This window comes from Pan paniscus, chromosome 6 (genome assembly GCF_029289425.2).
Source record: "Pan paniscus chromosome 6, NHGRI_mPanPan1-v2.0_pri, whole genome shotgun sequence".
Lineage (NCBI taxonomy): Eukaryota > Metazoa > Chordata > Mammalia > Primates > Hominidae > Pan > Pan paniscus.
Window position 1 is genome coordinate 83,870,758 of NC_073255.2, and position 21,259 is coordinate 83,892,016.

The window sequence follows — 21,259 nt, forward strand, 5'->3', positions numbered from 1 at the left end:
TATCTGTCTTTTAGTCCAGTGGCTTACAAATGTCTATAAACCAAGTCTTGGAGGAAAATATAAGTGGAGATATTCTAGTTGAAGTTCTTGAGACACCTTCTGGAACTTCTAAGGCCCCATGAAGGAGCATTTGAAAACTACTTCTTTGAGATTCCAAAATTTAACAGTTTTTGAGTAGTTGACACTTAAGAAAGAGTGGAGCAATGTCATTTACATTAGGTTCGCATACATGATAAGTCATATATATTTTTTTCTTGTGATACACACTTTTGAATAGAAAATACATTTCAAATTAGGCACTACATTGAATAATTACTAGTAGAATTTAAGACGTCAATGAAAGTCTTTTAATATGGTGGACAGAGATTTGGCTAGGTGCCTTTAGAGTTTCTTAACATACTTCACAAGCTAACATCATTTGACTTTTTCTGAAGATCAGTCTTGGTCATATGTAAATTACAGAAAATAATATTAGAAAAACTATTCACTTGATATTAAAAAAGAGGAAGTTTGATAAGAGCAACTGACCTATTACATACTGTTTTAAATTTGTTTCTAATCTCCAGCTTGGACCTTCATAGTATATATCACTTACCAATATTAACTTCTTTTTATATATCTAAAATTATTGTTCCAATGAACAAAAGGAAAACTAATGAAAAATAGAAATAATTCCCAAGTCACAATATTAAAGGCCAGAGAGATATTAACTGAATATGTTGCAGTGAGCGAATGGAGTATTAAAAAAAACTAAGGAGTTTTGCAGTGCTTATTGGAAAAATGGCATAGTAGCAAGCAAAAGGGAATACTTTTAAGCATAACTGATGTATCATAAACTTACAAAGTGAAAATTTTAATTTTTCGTATAAAAAACATTGGCAACTTTAACTTTTGTTAACTCTCAGGATATCAATTATGAAACATTAACATATTCTGATAAAATGGCTAGATTATGATGTAATTAATCTGTGTAATTCTACAAATAGGAAATGTTCTTTATATGTGTACATATGCATATTCCTACAATCATCATATGCACATAATCAGCAGTAAACCCTATCATTCTGTGGGTTTAATGTTTGCTAGGTGCAAACATTAAACACAGTAAATGCTATATTTCACCTAAGTATCCCAAAGAAGTATATATTAAAACATATTTTCAGAGTAGATGAATAGAATTTTAGAAATAGGAAAAACATCCAATTCCACTTTGTATCTTATTGTACAGCAGATGACATTAAGATCCAGAGAGGTAAAATGATTACTGAAAGTCAAAGAACTAGCTAATTGAAGAGCTGGAATGAAAACTGCCAGGTCCACACATTCTCAGCCCTCAGGTGGCTCCTTATCTCCACATACCAACTAAAATGTGATTGGTTATATCTAGATTATATCTGCATTTGAATAGACTGTAGGTTGTTTCTCAATTGAAAGGAGACTTCTTAATTAAGCTTCTTGATTTAATTTGGGGTACATAAATGCTTGCTGTGAATTTGGACGCATTCCTGGCTTCAGACAAATCTACAAACCTGATGAAACCAGAGCTTTAATCAAGAGAATAGAAGGAACCTTTGAAATGCTAAACAATGAAATGAACTGAAGGAAATTCACCCATTTCTTTTTCTTTTCCTTTTTCCTTTTTCTCTTTACCATATAACTTTGAACCTATTTGAAATCCCCTGGAGTGCTAACTTCAGCTGAAGGGTTCAGGAGGATGTAAACTCCCAAATTTCACAGAAATGTGAAATGGAGCACTTTTCCACTTTCAAAAGTATTTTGATTTGTATCTTTTAAAGCTCATGTGGCCTTTGTCTGTCCATGACATTTTTATTTGTAGGTATGGTTTTAATTTTGTATACTAAGGCAAATGCATAAGCAAATATGAAAAGAACAAAGAGGGTCTACTGAAAAGGCAGGCAGAGAAATCCTATCTTTTACTGTTTCAGAGGATGATAAAATGGGTTGTCTTTTATTCTCTTTTTCAGTAGTATAAGAATCTCTATGGTGAGTTACAAGCAGGATTTTAGAGTTCCCATTTCTAACCAAGAATTTCATTTCAGGCCTTTTCTATGTGAATTTACAATGGCAAATTTTTTTTTAAATAGTAGGCAAATAGACTATGCAAAAGAAAACATGATTAACTTGACCTATGAGAGATTTTTGTTCTGCTAACATTGTAATATGAAGAAATAGTCAGTATAAGGCTACAACAATGTATCAATAATTAAGGGGTTAAGTGAGATATCTATTTTGAAGGAAGCATAGGGAAGATCTCTGTAAATTGCTCATGGAAATCACTTTAGGTTTGTTGTTTAAGTTAGAGATACTTGACAGATTAAAAAGTGTATCTCTAAAACTTAAGACTGAATGAACATTTTTAGAAAACTACATTTCAACACAAAAAAGGAACATACTTCACTTTGTATCATAGTATTTACATTTTGCAATGGATACCCTGAAGTAAGAAGAAAAGGGAAAGCACACAGAGGAAAAACTTCAAAAGAATAAATCAGAGTAATGATTCATATATATTTAACGTTCCATGTGTTTGAGTGTTTGTTGAAGCTTTTAGTCCCTTATGGTGCATTTTTATTAAGTGAGGTACAAGAAAGAAAGAAAAGGAATTCAGAAAATGAGGTGGAAGAATAGGAAATATTCTTGAATTCACTACTGCTAGAATATAATATTGCCAGACAATCCTTTTCACTTAACTCCTTTTGACTTACTACCTTGTCCCTAATTCTGCTGTTCTCCTACTTTCCTTCACATGCTCATCTGAACTCTGAGCCTTGGTCTTAGCATAGCATTACTGCTATCTCTGGAGAATGTCACAGCTGCTTGCTGAAGGCCCTCTGAGTGTCCTGTGTGCACCTAGGAATCTCTTTACTTTCTGTCTCTATGTTGTTGTTGTTACTATTATTATTATTATTATTATTATTTATCTCTAAGAAAGAGTATTCCTCCTTGATATAGTTTGGCTCTGTGTCCCCATCCAAATCTTATCTTGAATTTTAATCCCCACATGTAGTGGGAGTGACCTGGTGGGAGGTGACTGGATCATGGGAGCAGTTTCCCCATGCTACTCTCATGATAGTGAGTGAGTTGTCATGAGATCTGATGATTTAAAAGTGTGGCACTTCCCCTGCTCTCTCTCTAGCTCTCACTCCTGCCACCATGTAAGAAGTGCCTTGCTTCCCGTTTGCTTTCCACCATGATTGTAAGTTTCCTGAGGCCTCCACAGCTATAGAGAACTGTGAGTCAATTAAACCTCTTTCCTTTATGAATTACGCAGTCTCAAGTATGTCTTTATAGCAGTGGAAAAAGAGACCAATACACTCCTTTCAAAGGTAATTTATCACCTGCTTCCTTAAGGCATCTCCTGCACTAATTATCTACTCCTGTACATTCCTGTCCAATATCTTTGCTTTAGATTTTCCCCTGAGTAAACAAACTTAGTAATGCTTCAAGCTATTATTCTATTTCTCTATTTTCTATCACCATCAAAATGAGTTTTTAAAAATATTCTAGTTACTCTTTATTCTCTCACTTCCTACTCACTTGTTATTCCTTTATATTTTGCATAATCCCCCTGATTTTTCTCACACACTTTTTTTCGGATAAATTCTACCTCTACATCTCTAGAGTTAGTCTCTGGTTCTTGTTTGCAAGGAGCAGGTACCAACTGTGCTCCAGTTAAGTAGAAAAGCAATTTAATGAAAGAGTATCAGATCATACAAAGAACAGATGGGAAGACTATGCAAACAGTTCAAAAATTAAGCAAGAAAGAACTTATAATTGAGCAATAAAAAGACAACCCAATTTTTACAAAGGTAAGGCCAAACCACAAAGAAACCTTTTTATACCCACTAGGATGGCTACAATAAAAAGACACATAATAAGAAGTATTGGCAAAGATATGGAGAAATTGGAATGATCATAGATTGCTGGCGAGAATGTAAAATGGTGAAAATACTTCGGAAAACAGTTTGACAGTTCCTCAAGATGTTATCACTCTGTCCGTTGGTGAGTGAATGGATAAATAAAATGTGGAGTAAAGATACAAGAGAATACATTTCAGTATTTAAAAAGAAGTTACTTTTGTCATTTGCAATGACACAGATTAGCCTGGAGGTCATTATGCTAAGTGAAATAAGCTAGGCAAAGAAAGACAAATACTGCATAATCTCACTTATTATCTGGAATCTAAAAAAGTTGAATTCATAGAAGCAGAGATTAGAATGTTGGCTGCCCAGGCCTGGGGGTGGGAGAAAGGTAGAGGGAAATGCTGGTTAAAGGGACAAAGTTTTATTTAGACAGGATAAACAACTTTTGGAGATCTATTGTACATCATAGTGACTACAGTTAATATATGGTCTACTTGACAATTGCTGAAAGATTAGATCTTAAATGTCGTCACACAAAAATAATAAGTATGTGAGGTGATGGGTATGTTAGTTATCTTGATTTAATCATTTCACAGTGTGTGTGTGTGTGTGTGTGTGTATACTGAAACAGCACATTGTAAATCCACAAATATATACGATTTTTATTTGTCAATTATACTTTAATAGAGTTATCAGTGAAAATCATCTGTTAAAACAGAAGGGCAGAAAAAGTTAAACATGGTGTTGTCGTATGGCCCAGCAATTCCATTTCTACATAGCCAAGAGAAATGAAAATATGTGTGTCCACATCAAAATGTACACACAAATGTTCATAACAACATTATTCGTAATAGCTAAAAGGTGAAAACAACATGCATGTCTGCTAGCTGATGAATGGAAAAATAAAATGTAATATACCATATAATCATTTGGCAATTAAAAGGTGTGAAGTATTGATACATACAACAACCTGGAACTTTGAAAACATTATGCTAAGAGAAATAAGCCACTCACAAAATATTGCACATTGTAAGATTTCTTTTAATGAATGTCCAAAGTGGAAATATCCATAGAGATGGAAGGGAGAATATTATTAATATTTGTTCGGAGGGAGGTGAAGGTTGACTGTTAATGGGCACAGGGTTTCTTCTGGATGATGAAAGTGTTCTAAAATTAGATCATAGTGATGGTTGCAAACTCTGTTAATATACTAAAAGCTACTAAATTATAAATTTTAAATGCGTGAATTTTGTGTTGTGTGAATTATGTCTCAATGAAGCTGTTTTTATTAAAGTCAATCAGGGACCAAGGAAGGTCATTCATAATAAGGCATATCTAGCTCTGGCCACAAGACCAGTCAGATTTCCATGCTGCCAACGGTCCTGTTACACCTGAATACATGCTGCCTCTGCCACCAGTGGGCAAAGATATTGAGTGTTGGTGGTGACATGAGGCCTTTTCTCTTCTCTCTTCTCTGTGTCAGCCACCTCAGACTCATGCCCTGAGAGGGAACATCTGATTGTCCAAGTTTAAGACAAGTCTCTGAGGTCTACGGTCAAGGAGTCTGGGGGAACACGTACCTGATCTTTTATATAAAACAAAAGCAATGTTCTACTCTCCAACTATAGACAAGGGAGTTCAAACACTAGGCAGCTATAAAATGAAAACTGTTACCTAGGGTCTCTACAGGAAGATTTGGATTTGTTTTCCCTATGGTCAGTTGTACTATCTAACTAAATGACCTGCCTAAACTTGAACATTAGAATCCTCAAGATTGGAGCGAGGAGAACACTCTGGCTTTAAAAAATGTGGTACATGTATGCCATGGAATACTATGCAGCCAGGAAAAACTACAAAATCATGTGCTTTGCAGTAACATGGATGCAGCTAAAGGCTATTATTATCCTAAGCAAATTATTGCAGGAACAGAAGCCTGAATACCTTATGTTCTCACTTATAAATGAGAGCTAAACATTGAATACACATGGACATAAAGATGGGAACAATAGACACTGAGACTACTAGAGTGGGGAGAGAGGGGTAGAGAAAGGGCTGAAGAACTACCTACTGGGTACTATGCTCACTCCCTGGGTGATGAGACCATCCATACCCCAAGCCAGTATACCCATGTAACAAAACTGCACATGTACCTCCAAATCAAACAAAAAAGGGTGCTCAAGACAACCCCTTCAACCATTATTGGATACTGAATTACTGCATTCTCTCCTTTATTGGAAACTCTATTCATCCTGACACTGAAACAAATGTTAGAGTTCTTTTTGATTTCTCACTTCTCATTACTCCCTACCACCAACAAGTGGCAAAGTCTTAAACTCTGTTATTATCCACCCACTCACTTTAAAAATAAGTTATTAGTACTGCTAGTTTTAATTAGTTTAAGCCTCTGTAATTTTCCATTCAATTTATTTCAATTAAATTGTAACAGGATTTCCTTCTCTCCTAAGTTCAAACCACTTCATATGCCACTGCCTAGAACAAACTTCTCAAGGCATAGCTTGATAAGCTATTGCCCTGTTCCAAACCTTCCACGATAAAACATGAATTGCATGTTAAACCAAAGTGTGATATTCGAGGTCCTTAAAATTTTACCCAGTCTCCCTTTCCAAAATACTTTCCCAATTTTCTCATTTAGGTAAACATGTATTGACAAATAAGTTTTGCTTTTCACTTAAAGTATATAATTCAGTGATTTTTAGTATATTCAATGACAATTTTGAAAAATTGTTTCAAAAATAGATAAAATTAAAATCCACAGGAATAGACAAATTTGTGTCATTCCTTTATCACTACAAATCTAATAATTTCTTACTAGAAAATCTGTTATTTAAATAGGTTTAAATTTAGATAAATTAATTAAAATTTCCTAAAAATGGTAAAAGTTATTTCCCTGATCCCTTAAAAAATCTGAATAAGCATACAATTATTCAACAAGTGGCAAACTTTATTAGTGGCTATCAGATATCAGTTATAGGTAAAATGACATAAAATACATAAGCTTTTGGCCACTTACAATAGACATGTCTTTTTCAATTATAAATACCTACCCTAAAGTGTATCTAATTTTAACTGAAAAGCTTTTTCTTTTTTTTTGCCGTTTTTGACTTCATGGAAGTATAACTGAAGTCCACTAAACTTCACATATTTAAAGTATACAATGTGATAACTTTTGGCATATGCATGCACACCTGGGACATGATAACCACTGTCAGGATAACAAATATTTCAATTTCTCTGAAAGTTTCTTTGGACCCATTTCTAATCTATCCCTCATGTGCCCATATATTTGTTCTGCTTTTTGTCACTATAAACTAGTTTATTGCCATGGTCTGAATGTTTGTGTCCCCCCAAAATTCACGTGTTAAAATCTTAAGCCCTAAGTGATGGTATTAGGAGGTGGGTCCTTTTGGGAGGTGATTGGGTCATGGAGGCAGAGACCTCATGAATGTAATAAGTGTGAAGGGAGCTAATTGGCTCATTCTACCATGTGAGAACACAGCAAGCAGGTGCTATATATAAATCAGCAAACAGCTCACCAGACATTGAATCTGCTGGAAACTTGATCTTGGACATCCAGCCTGTAGAGCTGTGAGAAATAAATTTCTATTGTTTATAAGCCACCTAGTTTATGGTATTTTGTTATAGCAGTGTAAATGGACTAAGATATTGATTCCCTAGAATCTTATATGAATGGATTTATAAGATGTGTTTATTTTCCCCCTTTTTGCTTTTGATTTTTGGCCTGGCTTTGTCCACTTAGCATAATCATTTTGAGATCCAACCATGTTATAGCATGAATTAATAGTTTGTTTCCATTGCTAAGTAGTGTGTTATTAAATGGATATATCACAATATGGTAACTCATCATGTGCTGGACATTTGAGTTGTTTAGAGTTTTTGTCTATTTCAAATCAAGTCGTTATGAATATTTGTGACCTGGTCTTTGTGCAGTCACACATTTTGGTTTCTCCCCGGTAAATACCTAGGAAAGGAATATCTCAAGTGTCTGATAAGTATATATTTAAGTTTACAATAAACTTTCCAACTCTTTTCCAAAGTGATTATACCATTTTATATTCCCACCGGCTATGCAGGAAAGTCCCAGTTGCCCCACATCTTTTCTGCTTCTGTTCTAATTTTTTTAATTGTTATTTTGCCCATTCTTCTGCATGGGTTGTGATGAATTTGCATCCCCAAACACTAGTCATGTTTTATACCATTTCTATAGGTCATCTGTGTACTTTCTCTTTCAAGATAACTATTAAACTCTTTTGCTCATTTAAAAAAATGCTGAATTATTTATTGTTCTATTATTGAGTTGTAAGCATTTTACCATTGACAATGTGACCGTTTGTTTTTATCAAGAAACTTTAGTAGTAAGTTTTTAAAAATAATGTATTGGTTTTATAATACACCAAGATGACAATCCATGAAAGGACATATATAAACAAAGATAATTAAAATGTGAAATACTATCTAAATTAAAAGACCATAATTCAAATTGCTAATAATAATCTTTGTGTAGAAGCAGCTGTAATTTATGAAATTCACCTACCTTCTCATGAAGACTACGAAGCCTTACCACAAATTCAATTATTTAATTACAGTAATCATGCTGTGTTTTTTGTGCTTAAATAAGCATGCATGATCACAGACAGCACAAAACCTATTTACAGGGATTTTTAGTTTTCTTTAAAATGTATTCCAAGCATCCTTTAAAGTGTATTCCAAGCATCCTTTAAAGTGACAACAGGCTATGTCCTTAAAGAAAAAGCCTTCTTTCTAAAAGAAGTATGTAATAGCTATTCAATACTGCAGTAGTGGTTATATAACTAAGTGATGGAAATGAGCAGTACTCTGCTAACTCTGTTTTAGCGTAGCAACCTTCTCTTTGGTCGTGGAGTTCTTATGTCTTATGCTAGCAGCCAACACATATTGCTTTGGATAAAAGACTTTCATTGTTTTTAGGTGTTTCTCTGTTAGAAATGATAGAAGCTCTGTATGCTGTAGCAAGAGGTCTCAGGGTAGAAATTCTAGAAGTATTTCCAGGTTGTTTTGGTTTATCTAAGGTTTTGATTGGTGATGTAAAGGCTGAAGATGGAGATGATAAAGCACATCTGTCACTGTTTTCTGTAACACTTGCATCAAAACATGGTTGTGCACCAATCATGATGAATTCTCTAAAAATTCTCCTGTCTTTGCTTAAGGCTTTCTAGGCCTACAGTTTAGATTAATAACAAATATGCAATTTCCTGTGTGTTAGACATAACGTATTTTAAGATATTCCCATAGCATGCAAATTATAATATGTAAAAAGCAGGTGCTTGAGGAAACCCAAACACAATCACCCAAGTGTCATTGAGGTGATCTTCTGAAGTCAGAGGATCTCCTTGAGTATAAAAGGATCCAAGTGGGCGGGAGATAATGCTGTCTTTCATGGCTGACTGATATGTGCTAGACTAAACATACTTTGTCCAGTTGCAGGAGTAGTTGTCTTAACTCCAACAAGAGGACTCTGCATTAAGAAAATGTTTGACTCTCTTCTTGAAACTAAAAGTGTTGATCCAAGCCCTGGTCTAAAAATGTCATTTTATATATACTTCTAACTGGTGGAGCTCCACTTTTATCTTTATGAGCTGGTGTAACTGACTATGGCCGTGGTGAGCCACCTGCAAGTAAACATGATCTCATTTCCATTACTCCTACTAGGACCACTAATTGATTGAACTTATAGACTCACTGGAAAATCCATCATTAAAAAGACAGGTAAGAACTGGACATTATCTCCTGGCTTTGGAGATGTGGATGGATGAACTCACCGTCACTGGTTCAGATCCCAGCGTGGGCACGTATGGTTTCATAGCAAAGGCTGCCATTGTGGCAGGAACTACACTAATCCTGGGACCTTGAGAGTTGTAAACATTCTTATATCTTTTTCTAATTTATGTGTTTTGAATATTTTCTCTTAGGTTATAGCTTGCCATTTCATTCCTCCACTCTATCTTTAGAATAATATGTTTTAAATTTTAAATAAGTCCAATTTGTATTTTTTTTTTAATTTATGGTTCATTGCTGTTGTTTCCTATGTAAGAAAACTTTGATCACCAGGAGGTTGCAAAGATTTTCTCTTATTTTTTTCCTCCAGGAATATTATAGCTTTTGATTTTATATTTAGGTCTATGATTCACTTTGGGTATATTTTTATGTGCAATGTATGATAAGAGTTGCCACTCATTTATTTTTCCATATGGGTATCCAGTTGATACCACATTTCTTAGATTGCCTAGAAGGCATTGTTCCATTGATCTATATGTTACTTTGCTCAAGGTCCATAGTCTTGATTACTGTACTTTTAGAATATGTCTTGAAATCATGTATAGTAAGACCTTCTCTACTTTGTTCTTTTCTTGAAAAAATTGCTTTAACTATATTAGGTTTTTTTGTGTTTTCATATAAATTTTAAAATTCCTTTGTTAAATTCTACAAAGAAGGCTGCTGCAATTTTAATTGTCTCCTCATTTGTTCAATTGCCAAAAAATTATGCCCCTATTATTATTTGCTTTACCTTATAATCTTCTGGGAATTGATATTTGCTGATTGAATACTTCGGGAAAGAGCAGCCCACCTGCCACGGGTATACCATGTCGCATTGTACCAGATACAACCTTTTTGTTCCTGACACAAAGCACTGAATTCAGTGGTAAGTGGTTGTGATAATACTGACAATATTTATATGCTTAGAAAATAGAGGAAGCAGTCATGATTTGACATCACTGAAACCTCTGCTGGGTGACCAGTATTGAGTTGCCCTCTGAAACTGGATTTTGGCAAAGCTAGTGGAGACTCTACATGTTCTGCCTCTAATTTAGTTTTCTTGCTTATATATTGATATTTGATATATATCATATATTTGTATGTGTATATACATGCACAAACACACATATGTTTATGTGTGTCTGCTTTCTATCCTTATGTCTGTATTCTATCCTTAATCCTATTTTGGAATAAATAGTTTCTGACAGGATGATGTTCAGCCTTGAGTCACGTAATATGTTACATTGCATATTCCATTGAAACAAAATCTCTAGGTTTATTTGTATTTTCTAGAAAGTTACTAATAGAGTTATACTGATAGAGTAGATCTGGCAGAAATTTACAATAAAACATATTGAGTGAGAATTATTTTTAAGAATTTACAAATATTTTAATTATTCATTGTAATTGTTTGCTTTTCCAAAAAGCAAACACAGCATCAAATGATGAACTTCTATAGGTTTATTAATTTCTGCTTATTCAGCCCCATAATTCTTACAGATGAATTTTTATCACAGTCTTCACAATTTCATGGTATATATTAATTTCCTTTAGAATTTTGGTTTTGTTGGGTTAGTCTGAGATTCTATGATGATTAAAAACTGTATACTTGTTCACTAAAGAGCCCTAGTGTAAGAATACTTTTTTTTTTTTTTTTTTTTGAGACAGAGTTTCGCTCTTATCACCCAGGGTGGAGTGCAATGGCACGATCTCGGCTCACTGCAACCTCCGCCTCTCAGGTTCAAGCGATTCTTCTGCCTCCGCCCCCCAAGTAGCTGGGATTACAGGCATGCCCCACCACGCCGGCTAATTTTGTATTTTCAGTAGAGATGGGGTTTCTCCATGTTGGTCAGGCTGGTCTCGAACTCTTGACCTCAAGTGATCCACCTGCCTCAAACTCCCAAAGTGTTGGGATTACAGGTGTGAGTCACCATGCCCAGCGGTTATTCTTATACTAAAAAAGTATTCACAGCCGGGCACAGGTCAGGAGTTCAACATCAAGCCCGGCCATCACGGTGAAACCCCATCTCTACTAAAACTACAAAAAATTAGCCAGGTGAGGTGGTCCTAGCTACCTGGAACGTTGAGGTGGGAGGATTGCTTGCACCCAGGAGATGGAGGCTACAGTGAGCTATGATCACCACTGCACTGGTGGTACAGGTGCATGCCTGTAATCCCAGCTACTCGGGAGGCTGAGGCATGAGAATTGCTTGAACCTGGGAGGCGGAGGTTGCAGTGAGCCAAGACCGTGCCACTGCACTCCATCCAGCCTAGGTGACAGAGTGAGATTCTGCTCAAAAAAAAAAAAAAAAAAAAAAAAAATTCACTGTTTATCTGAAATTAAGTTTTAACTGGGTGTTCTTTTTTTTTTTGAGACAGAGTCTAGCTTTGTCACCCAGGCTAGAGTGCAATGGCGCAATCTTGGCTCACTACAACCTCTGCCTCCGGGGTTCAAGCAATTCTGCCTGCCTCAGCCTCCCGAGTAGCTGGGATTACAGGCGCCCGCCATCTGGCCAGGCTGGTCTCAAACTCCTGACCTCAGGTGATCCGCCCACCTCGACCTCCCAAAGTGCTGAGATTACAGGCGTGAGCCACCGTGCCTGGCCTAATTTTTATTTCTTTGTAGAGACGGAGTCTCACTTTCTTGCCCAGGCTGGTCTCAAACTCCTTGCCCCAAGTGATCCTCCCACCTTGGCCTCCCAAAGAGCTGGGATTACAGGCATGAGCCACCGCTCCTGGCCAACGGTGTCCTATCTTATCTCACAACCCTATTCCTGGAGAATCTGGCATAGGGAGTTGGAGCTATGGCTCAGGGACACTGACCTTGGAGACTGAACCCTGGTCTGAGGTCTGCAGGGAAATTTTCAAAGGGAAAATGTCTGAGTACTTGTTTCAGAAACTTCCAGAGGCAGAAAGCAGGAGACCTGTACAACCTGTGAGCTAAGAAGACAGACCTGGCCGGATGCGGTGGCCCATGCCTGTAATCCTAGCACTTTGGCAGGCTGAGGCGGGTGGATCACTTGAGGTCAGGTGTTCGAGACCAACTTGGCCAACATGGTGAAACTCTGTCTCTACTAAAAATACAAAAATTAGCCGAGCATGGTGGCACACAGTTGTAATCCCAGCTAATCAGGAGGTTGAGGCAGGAGAATCACTGGAACCCAGGACGTGGAGGTTGCAGTGAGCCAAGATTGTGCCGCTGCACTCCAGCCTGGGTGACAGAGCAAGACTCCATCTCAAAAAAAAAAAAAAAAAAAAAGACAGAAGACAGAGCTGAGCTGAATGCAGAACTGTGGGGAAAAATAAAGGGGAGGGGCCGGGCGCGGTGGCTCATGCCTGTAATCCCAGTACTTGGGGAGGCCGAGGCGGGTGGATCACAAGGTCAGGAGATCGAGACCATCCTGGCTAACATGGTGAAACCCTGTCTCTACTAAAAATGCAAAAAATTAGCCAGGCGCGGTGGCGGGTGCCTGTAGTCCCAGCTACTTGGGAGGCTGAGGCAGGAGAATGGCGTGAACCTGGGAGGCGGAGCCTGCAGTGAGTCGAGATCACGCCATTGCACTCCAGCCTGGGGACAGAGTGAGACTCCATCTCAAAATAAATAAATAAATAAATAAATAATAAATAAAGGGGAGGTGGAGCCCAGCCGGGATGAGAAGGATGCTGGCTAGGTGGGCAGGGGCTGAGGGGACCCTGGAGCTGTGTCTCCTGACCTCTCACCCCTGAGCAGCCCCCCTGCCCTGCCCTGCCTGCCTGTAGCCAATTCCCAAATGTCAGCCCCCACCCCACCCCTTGAGGCCGGCTGCCCAGCTCCATGCACTTACTCGTCATGCCGCCGGCTCTTGGACTGGTCGGGCTGCAGCCGGAACCAGCCCTCCTCCTGCTGCGCCACCCGCAGTCTCTGGACATCGATCACCACCTGGGGACATAGTGGCAGTTTTCCTGGAGCTGGGAGACCTGGGTCTCCTCCTTGCCAACTACTGTTCTTATTGGGGAGGGGCGCCTTCCAAGGGTCCCTGAGTGCCAGTGGTGGTGGGGGGAAGTTGCTGGTTCTGGCAGACGGTGGAGGTGGGGGGGTAGTCCCAGGCTTCCTGAGTGTCTCTCTTTGGGGAAGCCGGAGGGAGGTCCCTGAGGATGGGACGGCTGCAATGGAGCCAGGTGCTGGGGGACAGCAGGTGCAGCCTGCCGGGGGAGGAGGGGGAGCGGGGCGGTGGTGCTCACTTTGCCCAGGAAGTCGTTTCGGCTGACAAGGTCCCAGTCCCAGGCCTCCACGCACAGCGCCTCCATGGCCCCCTCCTGCAGCTCAAATTCAAACGTCTCATTCCAGCGTGGGTAGCATGACTTCTTCACGATCTGCCCAGAGGAGGGTGGGAGGGGCTTAGGCTGATGCCACTGGACTCCCCAGGCTGGGCAAAAGGCAGAGCTGCCCTAGACACCTCCCCTGGGTTCCCCACAGCCTCCTCGCCTTGGAGGTTCTGCCACAGCAGAGGTTAAAATGTCCTGTCCAAGCTCCCACCCATTTCTCAGATGGGGAGAACTGAGGCCCAGGGTGGGGAAAAGATGTATCCGAGGCCACACAGCAAAACAGTACTGACTATGAGGATGTGGTGAACAGGGAATACCTCTACACTGCTGGTGGGAATGTGAACTAGTACAACCACTATGGAAAACAGTGGAGATTCCTTAACTAACTAAAAGTAGAACTACCATTTGATTCAGCAATCCCACTACTGGGTATCTACCCAGAGGAGAAGTCATTATACAAAAAAGATACTTGCACACATATGTTTTTGTTTTGTTTGTTTTGTTTTGTTTTTGAAACAGTCTTGCTCTGTCGCCCAGGCTGGAGTGCAGTGGCACGATCTCAGCTCACTGCAACCTCCGCCTTCTGGGTTCAAGTGATTCTCCTGCCTCAGCCTCCCAAGTAGCTGGGATTTGAGGGGCCTGCCGCTACGCCCGGCTAATTTTTGTATTTTTAGTAGAGACGGGGTTTCACCATGTTGGCCAGGCTGGTCTCAAACTCCTGGCCTCAAGCAATCTGCCAGCCTTGGCCTCCCACAGTGCTGGGATTACAGGTGTGAGCCACTGCGCCTGGCCAAGATACTTGCAGACGCATGTTTATAGCAGCACAATTCGCAATTGCAAAAATGTGAAACCAGCCCAAATGTCCATCAATCAACAAGTGGATAAAGAAACTGTGGTATATATATACGATGGAATACTACTCAGCCATAAAAAAGGAATGAATTAATGGCATTCACAGCAACCTGGATTGGATTGGAGATTATTATTCTAAGTGTAGTAACTCAGGAATGGAAAACCAAACATCGTTATGTTCTCACTCATATGTGGGAGCTAAGCTATGAGGACGCAAAGGCATAACAATGACACAGTGGACTTTGGGGACTCGGGGGGGAAGGTTGGGAAGGGGGTGAGGGATAAAAGACTACAAATTGGGTGCAGTGTATACTGCTCGGGTGATGGGTGAACCAAAATCTCATAAATCACCACTAAGAACTTATGTAACCAAACACCACCTGTTCCCCAATAACCTATGGAAATAAAATATTAAAAAACAAAGCAAAACAAACAAAAAACACAGGGCTGGGCGTGGTGGCTCATGCCTGTAATCCCAGCACTTTGGGAAGCCGAGGCGGGAGGATCACTTGAGGCCAGGAGTTCGAGACCAGCCTGGCCAACGTGGTGAAACCCCATCTCTACTAAAAATACAAGAAATTAGCCTGGTGTGGTGGTGTCTGCCTGTAATCTTAGCTACTCGTGTGGCTGAGGCAGGAGAATCTCTCGAACTGGGAAGGCAGAGCCTGCAGTGAGCTGAGATCCAGCCACTGCACTCCAGCCTGGGTGACAGGGTGGGACTTGGCCTCAAAAAAAAAAAAAACACCACAAAACACAAAACAAAAACAGTATCAACTATACTGAGAAAGCAGACCTTGGTGTCTTCGTGCCCAGGACTGGGCCCTCGACTCTGGACGTTTCCTGGGGGTGGGGAAGGCAGCATGGGTGTTCCCAAATAAACCCCACTCCGGCTGTCTCAATCCCCTCCTTACCCCCAAGCATAGCCAGGAGTGAGCGAAGTTGGCCCCAGAGGTCCTGGGACCTATTATGTCCCCTCAGAGAGGTCGCCCCTTTCCCTGGGCCTCCTCTGTAAGACTGTGGCCCCCAATCTGTCCCACCAGGGGACGGGGAGCAGGTGGTGAGGTGAGCAACGGGGGCGTGGCTGGCACGTCCCCCGAGCCCCCTGCCCCTTCCCTGCCCTCTGGCCTCCTCACCGAGGTCTCCTGTGTCCGGCCCTTGTAGCGCACTCGGACGAAGGGGTCAGATGCGCCATTGCGGTCCTTTGGGGCCAGATCCCTGGTGGGGGTGGAGGAAGATTGGATCATCGACTTGTCCCTGAGCCCCCCCTCCCCCACTTGTCACCACCATTATGTAACCACAGCGGGCCAAAAGGCCTGGGCACATTCCGTCCCTGGCAAGCTGACTGTGGACAGTGCGCCTCTGCCCTTTCTGGGCCCTGCTCCCATAGCCATCTCCCCAGGATCGCCCATGTGGCCAAGAACCCCCCAAGGTAGAGGCCATGGGTCCTTCCCACCAGGCAGCTGCAGGCCAGTGGCTGCACCTTGCTCTGGGGGTGGCAGGGGGGTGGTGTGAGTGCTGCCAGGGAACCGCCGGGGCAATGTTCCCAGCCCTCCATTCCCAGGGCTACCCTGAGCCTCGGTTTCCTCATCAGGAAAATGGAAAAGTGAATCGCTACTGGGCTCAGGTTTAGGGAGAGAGTGTGTTTCTGGAAGGTCTGCCCCAGTAATGTCGCTCTACTTGGTGGAGGAGTGAGGTGCAGCCCTGATGGGCGGCCCTGCCCTTTCTCCATAGATGGGTCTTTACACAGCCCTAGTCTAGTCACGGTACCCCTAGCTTTTTTTTTTTTTTGAGACGGAGTCTCGCTCTGTCGCCCAGGCTGGAGTGTAATGGTGCAATCTTAGCTCACTGCAACCTCCGCCTCCCGGGTTCAAGTAATTCTCCTGCCTCAGCCTCCTGAGTAGCTGGGATTACAGGTGCCTGCCACCACGCCCAGCTAATTTTCGTATTTTTAGTAGAGACGGGGTTTCACCAGGTTGGCCAGGCTGCCCTCGAACTCCTGACCTCAGGTGATCCGCCTGCCTTGGCCTCCCAAAGTGCTGGGATTACAGGCGTGAGCCACCGCGCCTGGCCCTTTTATTCTTTTCTTTTTTTTTTTAAACAGGGTCTTGCTCTGTTGCTCAGGCTGGAGTACAGTGATGCAATCATAGCTCACTGCAGCCTCCACCTCCTGGGCTCAAGCGATCCTCCCACGTCAGCCTCCCAAGTAGCTGGCACTATAGGTGTGCCCCACCACACCTGGCTAATTTTTAAATTTTTTTGTAGAGACAGGATCTTGCTGTTGCCCAGGCTGGTCTCGAAATCCGGGCCTCAAGAGATCCTCCCACCTCTGCTTCCCAAAGCACTGGGATTACTGGAGTGAGCCACTGCACCCTGCCAGTATCCCCTACTTAGAACTCTTTGTGGAAGAACACCAAAGCCCACTCATCTTCGATATTTTAAGACTTTCATACCTGCCTTTCTTCCCCCTCAAGACTGTCTAATAAAACCCCAACATTGAGGCTGGGTGCAGCGGCTCATTCCTATAATCCCAGCACTTTGGGAAGGAGGCTGAGGCAGGAGAATTGCTTGAACCTGGGGAGGCAGAGGTTGCAGTGAGCCAAGAAAACGCCCCTGCACTCCAGCCTGGGCGACAGAGCCAGACTGCCTCAAAAAAAAAAAAAAAAAAAAAAAAAACCACCAAAAAAAAAAAACCAGCCCGGGTGCAGTGGCTCACGCCTGTAATCCCAGTACTTTGGGAGGCCGAGGCAGGCAGATCACCTGAGGTCAGGAGTTTGAGACCAGCCTAGCCAACATAGCGAAGTCCCGTCTCTACTAAAAATACAAAAAATTAGCCGGGCGTGGTGGTGCACACCTGTAATCCCAGCTACTAGGGAGGCTGAGGCAGGAGAATTGCTTGAACCCAGAAGGTGGAGGTTGCAGCGAGCTGAGATCGGGCCACTGCACTCCAGCCTGGATGATGGAGCTAGATTGTCTCAAAAACAAAAAACAAAAAAACCCCAAGGTTTTACTGAAATATTGAGAATCTCCCCAGAAAAAATAAGGAGGAAATGTTCTTTCTTCCTCTGCAGCAAATGGACCTTCTTAGGCTGGCTTGGAATTGCAGCAGGAGTCTCATTGCCGAGGACAACGGGGGACAAGTCCCCTCACTCTGAGAGAGGCCTGGACATTCCTCTCCCCTGCTAGGACTCACTAGAAGGCCAACCACTGTGGCCCCAGAGGATGGGAGAGGGGAGATTCCTGGAGAGAGGGGAGGGCCAGGGAGACATGCTTCCATGCCTCCCATCTCCGTGGGTGACGATGGGTGCCTGGGAGAAGTGGCCCCGAGGTCCCAGAGCCCGGCCACGTGTGTGAGTGGGTGCACACGTGTGCATGCCTGTCCCCCAGACAGCCTGGTGCCCGGAAAGGATAAGGATGGAGGAAGCGGGTGAGTTGGGGTGGGGTGGGGGGGAATGAATGGCAGAGGCCAGAGAGTGAGCGAGTGTGGGGGCGTGGCTGAGGCTCGGCCCAAGCCCAGACATTTTCCATCCATTTCTATTTTCCCAGGACAGAAAATAACTCCCGGGAAGCCAGAGTGAGCAACATGGGCATCATCTGACCCACACCCCTCTGCCCAAGGGAAGTCTTCCTCTTAGACAGGCTGACCCCTCAAGGGTGGGGGGAACACTGGCTCCATAGAGCTGCCTGGCTGGGGGCCACCCTCCTGCCTCACAGGCAGGGAGCGACTTGGGGAGGTGGGTTTGGAGCCGGAAGGGAAGACGCTTCTCATGGACAGAGTGTGACTCAGACCCAGGCCCAGACGGGAGTGCAGCCTGCAGCTAAAAATACCCTGGGGGTTTGGGGGTGGCCCTGTCACAGGTGACTCAGGCCCATGGAACCATCCAAACCACTGTCCCTCCTTGGGGGAACCCTCAATTTGCCCATCGGGAAATTTTCAGCAACTCTTTTCACCCCCCCAGCCCCACGAGGGACCCACTTACACACACTCCCACCAGGCCAAGTTCACACTGGCGTTAAACATAGGGAAGCCGGCCTTAGCACTGGGGAACTGAGGCTGTGTGATCAGAGTTCGGGGTCTCCTCACCCGTACCCCCTACTCCACTCCTCTGTGATGGCTCCAGTTCCTCCATGAGAACATTAGACTGTCCCTTAAGGGACATATCCCCTTGAGTGGAAATCACCCAAGAAGCATCTTCAAGTCCAGAAAACCTCCCCAGACCCTCTCTTTTTTCTTTCTTTCTTTTTTTTTTTTTTGAGATGCAGTCTCGCTTGTCACCCAGGCTGCAGTGCAGTGGCGCCATCTCGGCTCACTGCAACCTCTGCCTCCTGGGTTCAAGACTCCTGCCTCAGCCTCCTGAGTAGCTGAGATTACAGGCGCCTGCCACCATGCCCGGCTAATTGTTGTATTTTTAGTAGAGACAGGGTCTCACCATGGTGGTCAGGCTGGTCTTGAACTCCTGGCCTCAGGTGAACCACCTGCCTCGGCCTCCCAAAGTGCTGGGATTACAGGTGTGAGACACCGTGCCTGGCGAGACCCTCTCTTGAGAGCAGGCTTTGATGGGAGGTGGCCAGCTCTGGGACCAGGAGGTAGAGGTGGGGCGAGGGGGTGCTCAGCTTCCTCATTGGGTTTCTCTAGTTGCAGGGGACCCACTGCCCGCCCCCAGGCCCCTGAGTCTCACCTGGCCTCCAGCACAGAGCAGCGTAGCCGGCAGGCCCGGGCCCCTGGCCGCACTTCCAGCCGCAGGTGGATCTCGCCCTGCACCTCCTCATCAGGGTCAACCTCCGTCAGGTGGGCCCACCCGCTGAAACCTGTGGGGTCAGCTCAGCCAGGGACCCGGCCCTGAACCCCCATACCCTCCACCCTCAGCCCCACCAGGCACCTTGAGGCACCTCCATAATCTCCTGGGAATCCCCTAGGCACCCGTGAAGCAGGGGCTGGTATCCCCAATGACAGATGGGGAAACTGAGGCTCAGCAGGTGAAGAAACAGCAGTTGGAAGAGCTGGGATTAGAATCTAAGTCAGTGACCTGGGGCCTGTGCCCTCACTATTGTGTCATTTTTGTCGTCGTCGTTTTTAGAGACAGGGTCTCACCCTGTGAGCCAGGTGTGGTGGTGCATGCCTGTAATCCCAGCTCCTCAGGAGGCTGAGGCAGGAGAATTGCTTGAACTCAGATCGCGCCATTGCACTCCAGACTGGGTGACAGAGCAAGACCCCATCTCAAAAAAAAAAAAAAGATGGAGTCTTGCTATGTTGCTCAGGCTGGTCTCAAACTCCTGACCTCAAGCAATCCTCCCACCTCAGCCTCCCAAGGTGCTAGGATTATAAGCGTGGGCCGCTGTACCCAGCCAGATTCCCCATCTTAAAACGGGAAGAGAGTGGCCCTCCCCTAGGGCTGCTGGGAGGAGGGTCTGAGGCCCAGATGGAGAAGCTACAAGATTGCACCATTGCACTCCAGACTGGGTGACAGAGCAAGACCCCATCTCAAAAAAAAAAAAAAAAGATGGAGTCTTGCTATGTTGCTCAGGCTGGTCTCAAACTCCTGACCTCAAGCCATCCTCCCACCTCAGCCTCCTAAGGTGCTGGGATTATAAGTGTGGGCCGCTGTACCCAGCCAGATTCCCCATCTTAAAACAGGAAGAGAGTGGCCCTCCCCTAGGGCTGCTGGGAGGAGGGTCTGAGGCCTGGATGGGGCAGCTACAAGGCACCCGGAGGAATAGCCTCACTGGGGCCACTAGACCCCAGAGACGCTGGCTAAGGCTGCAGGTGGGAAAGCCCTTTGGCCTGGCAGGGGCCAAGAAGCCCCATGAGTCAGCAGAACCTGCCTCCGCCCTGCCCCCATCCCTGGCCCAGCGTCACAGACAGGAGCAGGTGTGTGTGGGGGGAAGCCAGTAAGCGGGACACAAAGGCTCTGATGGCAGAGCCCATAGCATCCAAGAACTGGTTTGAACCCTCAGAGAAGCCCAGAGAAGGCAAAGAGCTGCCCAAGGTCACACACAGTGAGGCTGGCACAGGGCTGAACCCTCAAAATCATGTCTGGGCAGAGCATGGTGGTTCACACCTGTAATCCTAGCACCTTGGGGAGGCCAAGGCGGAAGGATCTGTCAAAGCCAGGAGTTCAAGACCAGCCTGGGCAACAGAGTGAGACCCCCATCTCCATTTTTTTTTTTTTTTGAGACAGAGTCTTGCTGTCACCTAGGCTGGAGTGCAATGGTGCAATCTTGGCTCACTGCAACCTCTGCCTCCCAGGTTCAAGAGATTTTCCTGTCTCAGCCTCCCTAGTAGCTGGGATTACAGGTGAGTGCCACCATGCCCAGGTAATTTTTATATTTTTAGTAGAGACAGGGTTTCACCATGTTGACGAGGCTGGTCTTGAACTCCTAATCTCAAG

The 21,259-nt window shown here is 43.7% G+C and overlaps 1 protein-coding gene and 1 pseudogene across 1 annotated transcript in view; both read right to left on the bottom strand.

Moving 5' to 3' along the window:
- LOC134730683 (rasGAP-activating-like protein 1) overlaps positions 1-19,677 on the bottom strand; it is a 40,536-nt gene extending 20,859 nt beyond the window's left edge. The window contains exons 1-4 of the mRNA XM_063605814.1: positions 19,550-19,677; positions 13,938-14,069; positions 13,541-13,635; positions 7,439-7,488 (exon numbers count right to left, since the gene is read on the bottom strand). Of these exons, the coding sequence (XP_063461884.1) occupies positions 7,439-7,488; positions 13,541-13,635; positions 13,938-14,003 (211 nt within the window). The 5' untranslated portion in view covers positions 14,004-14,069; positions 19,550-19,677. The remainder of the gene's footprint in view (positions 1-7,438; positions 7,489-13,540; positions 13,636-13,937; positions 14,070-19,549) is intronic.
- LOC129398232 (nucleoporin NUP35-like) lies at positions 7,624-13,537 on the bottom strand (annotated as a pseudogene).
- Positions 19,678-21,259: the final 1,582 nt, after the last annotated feature.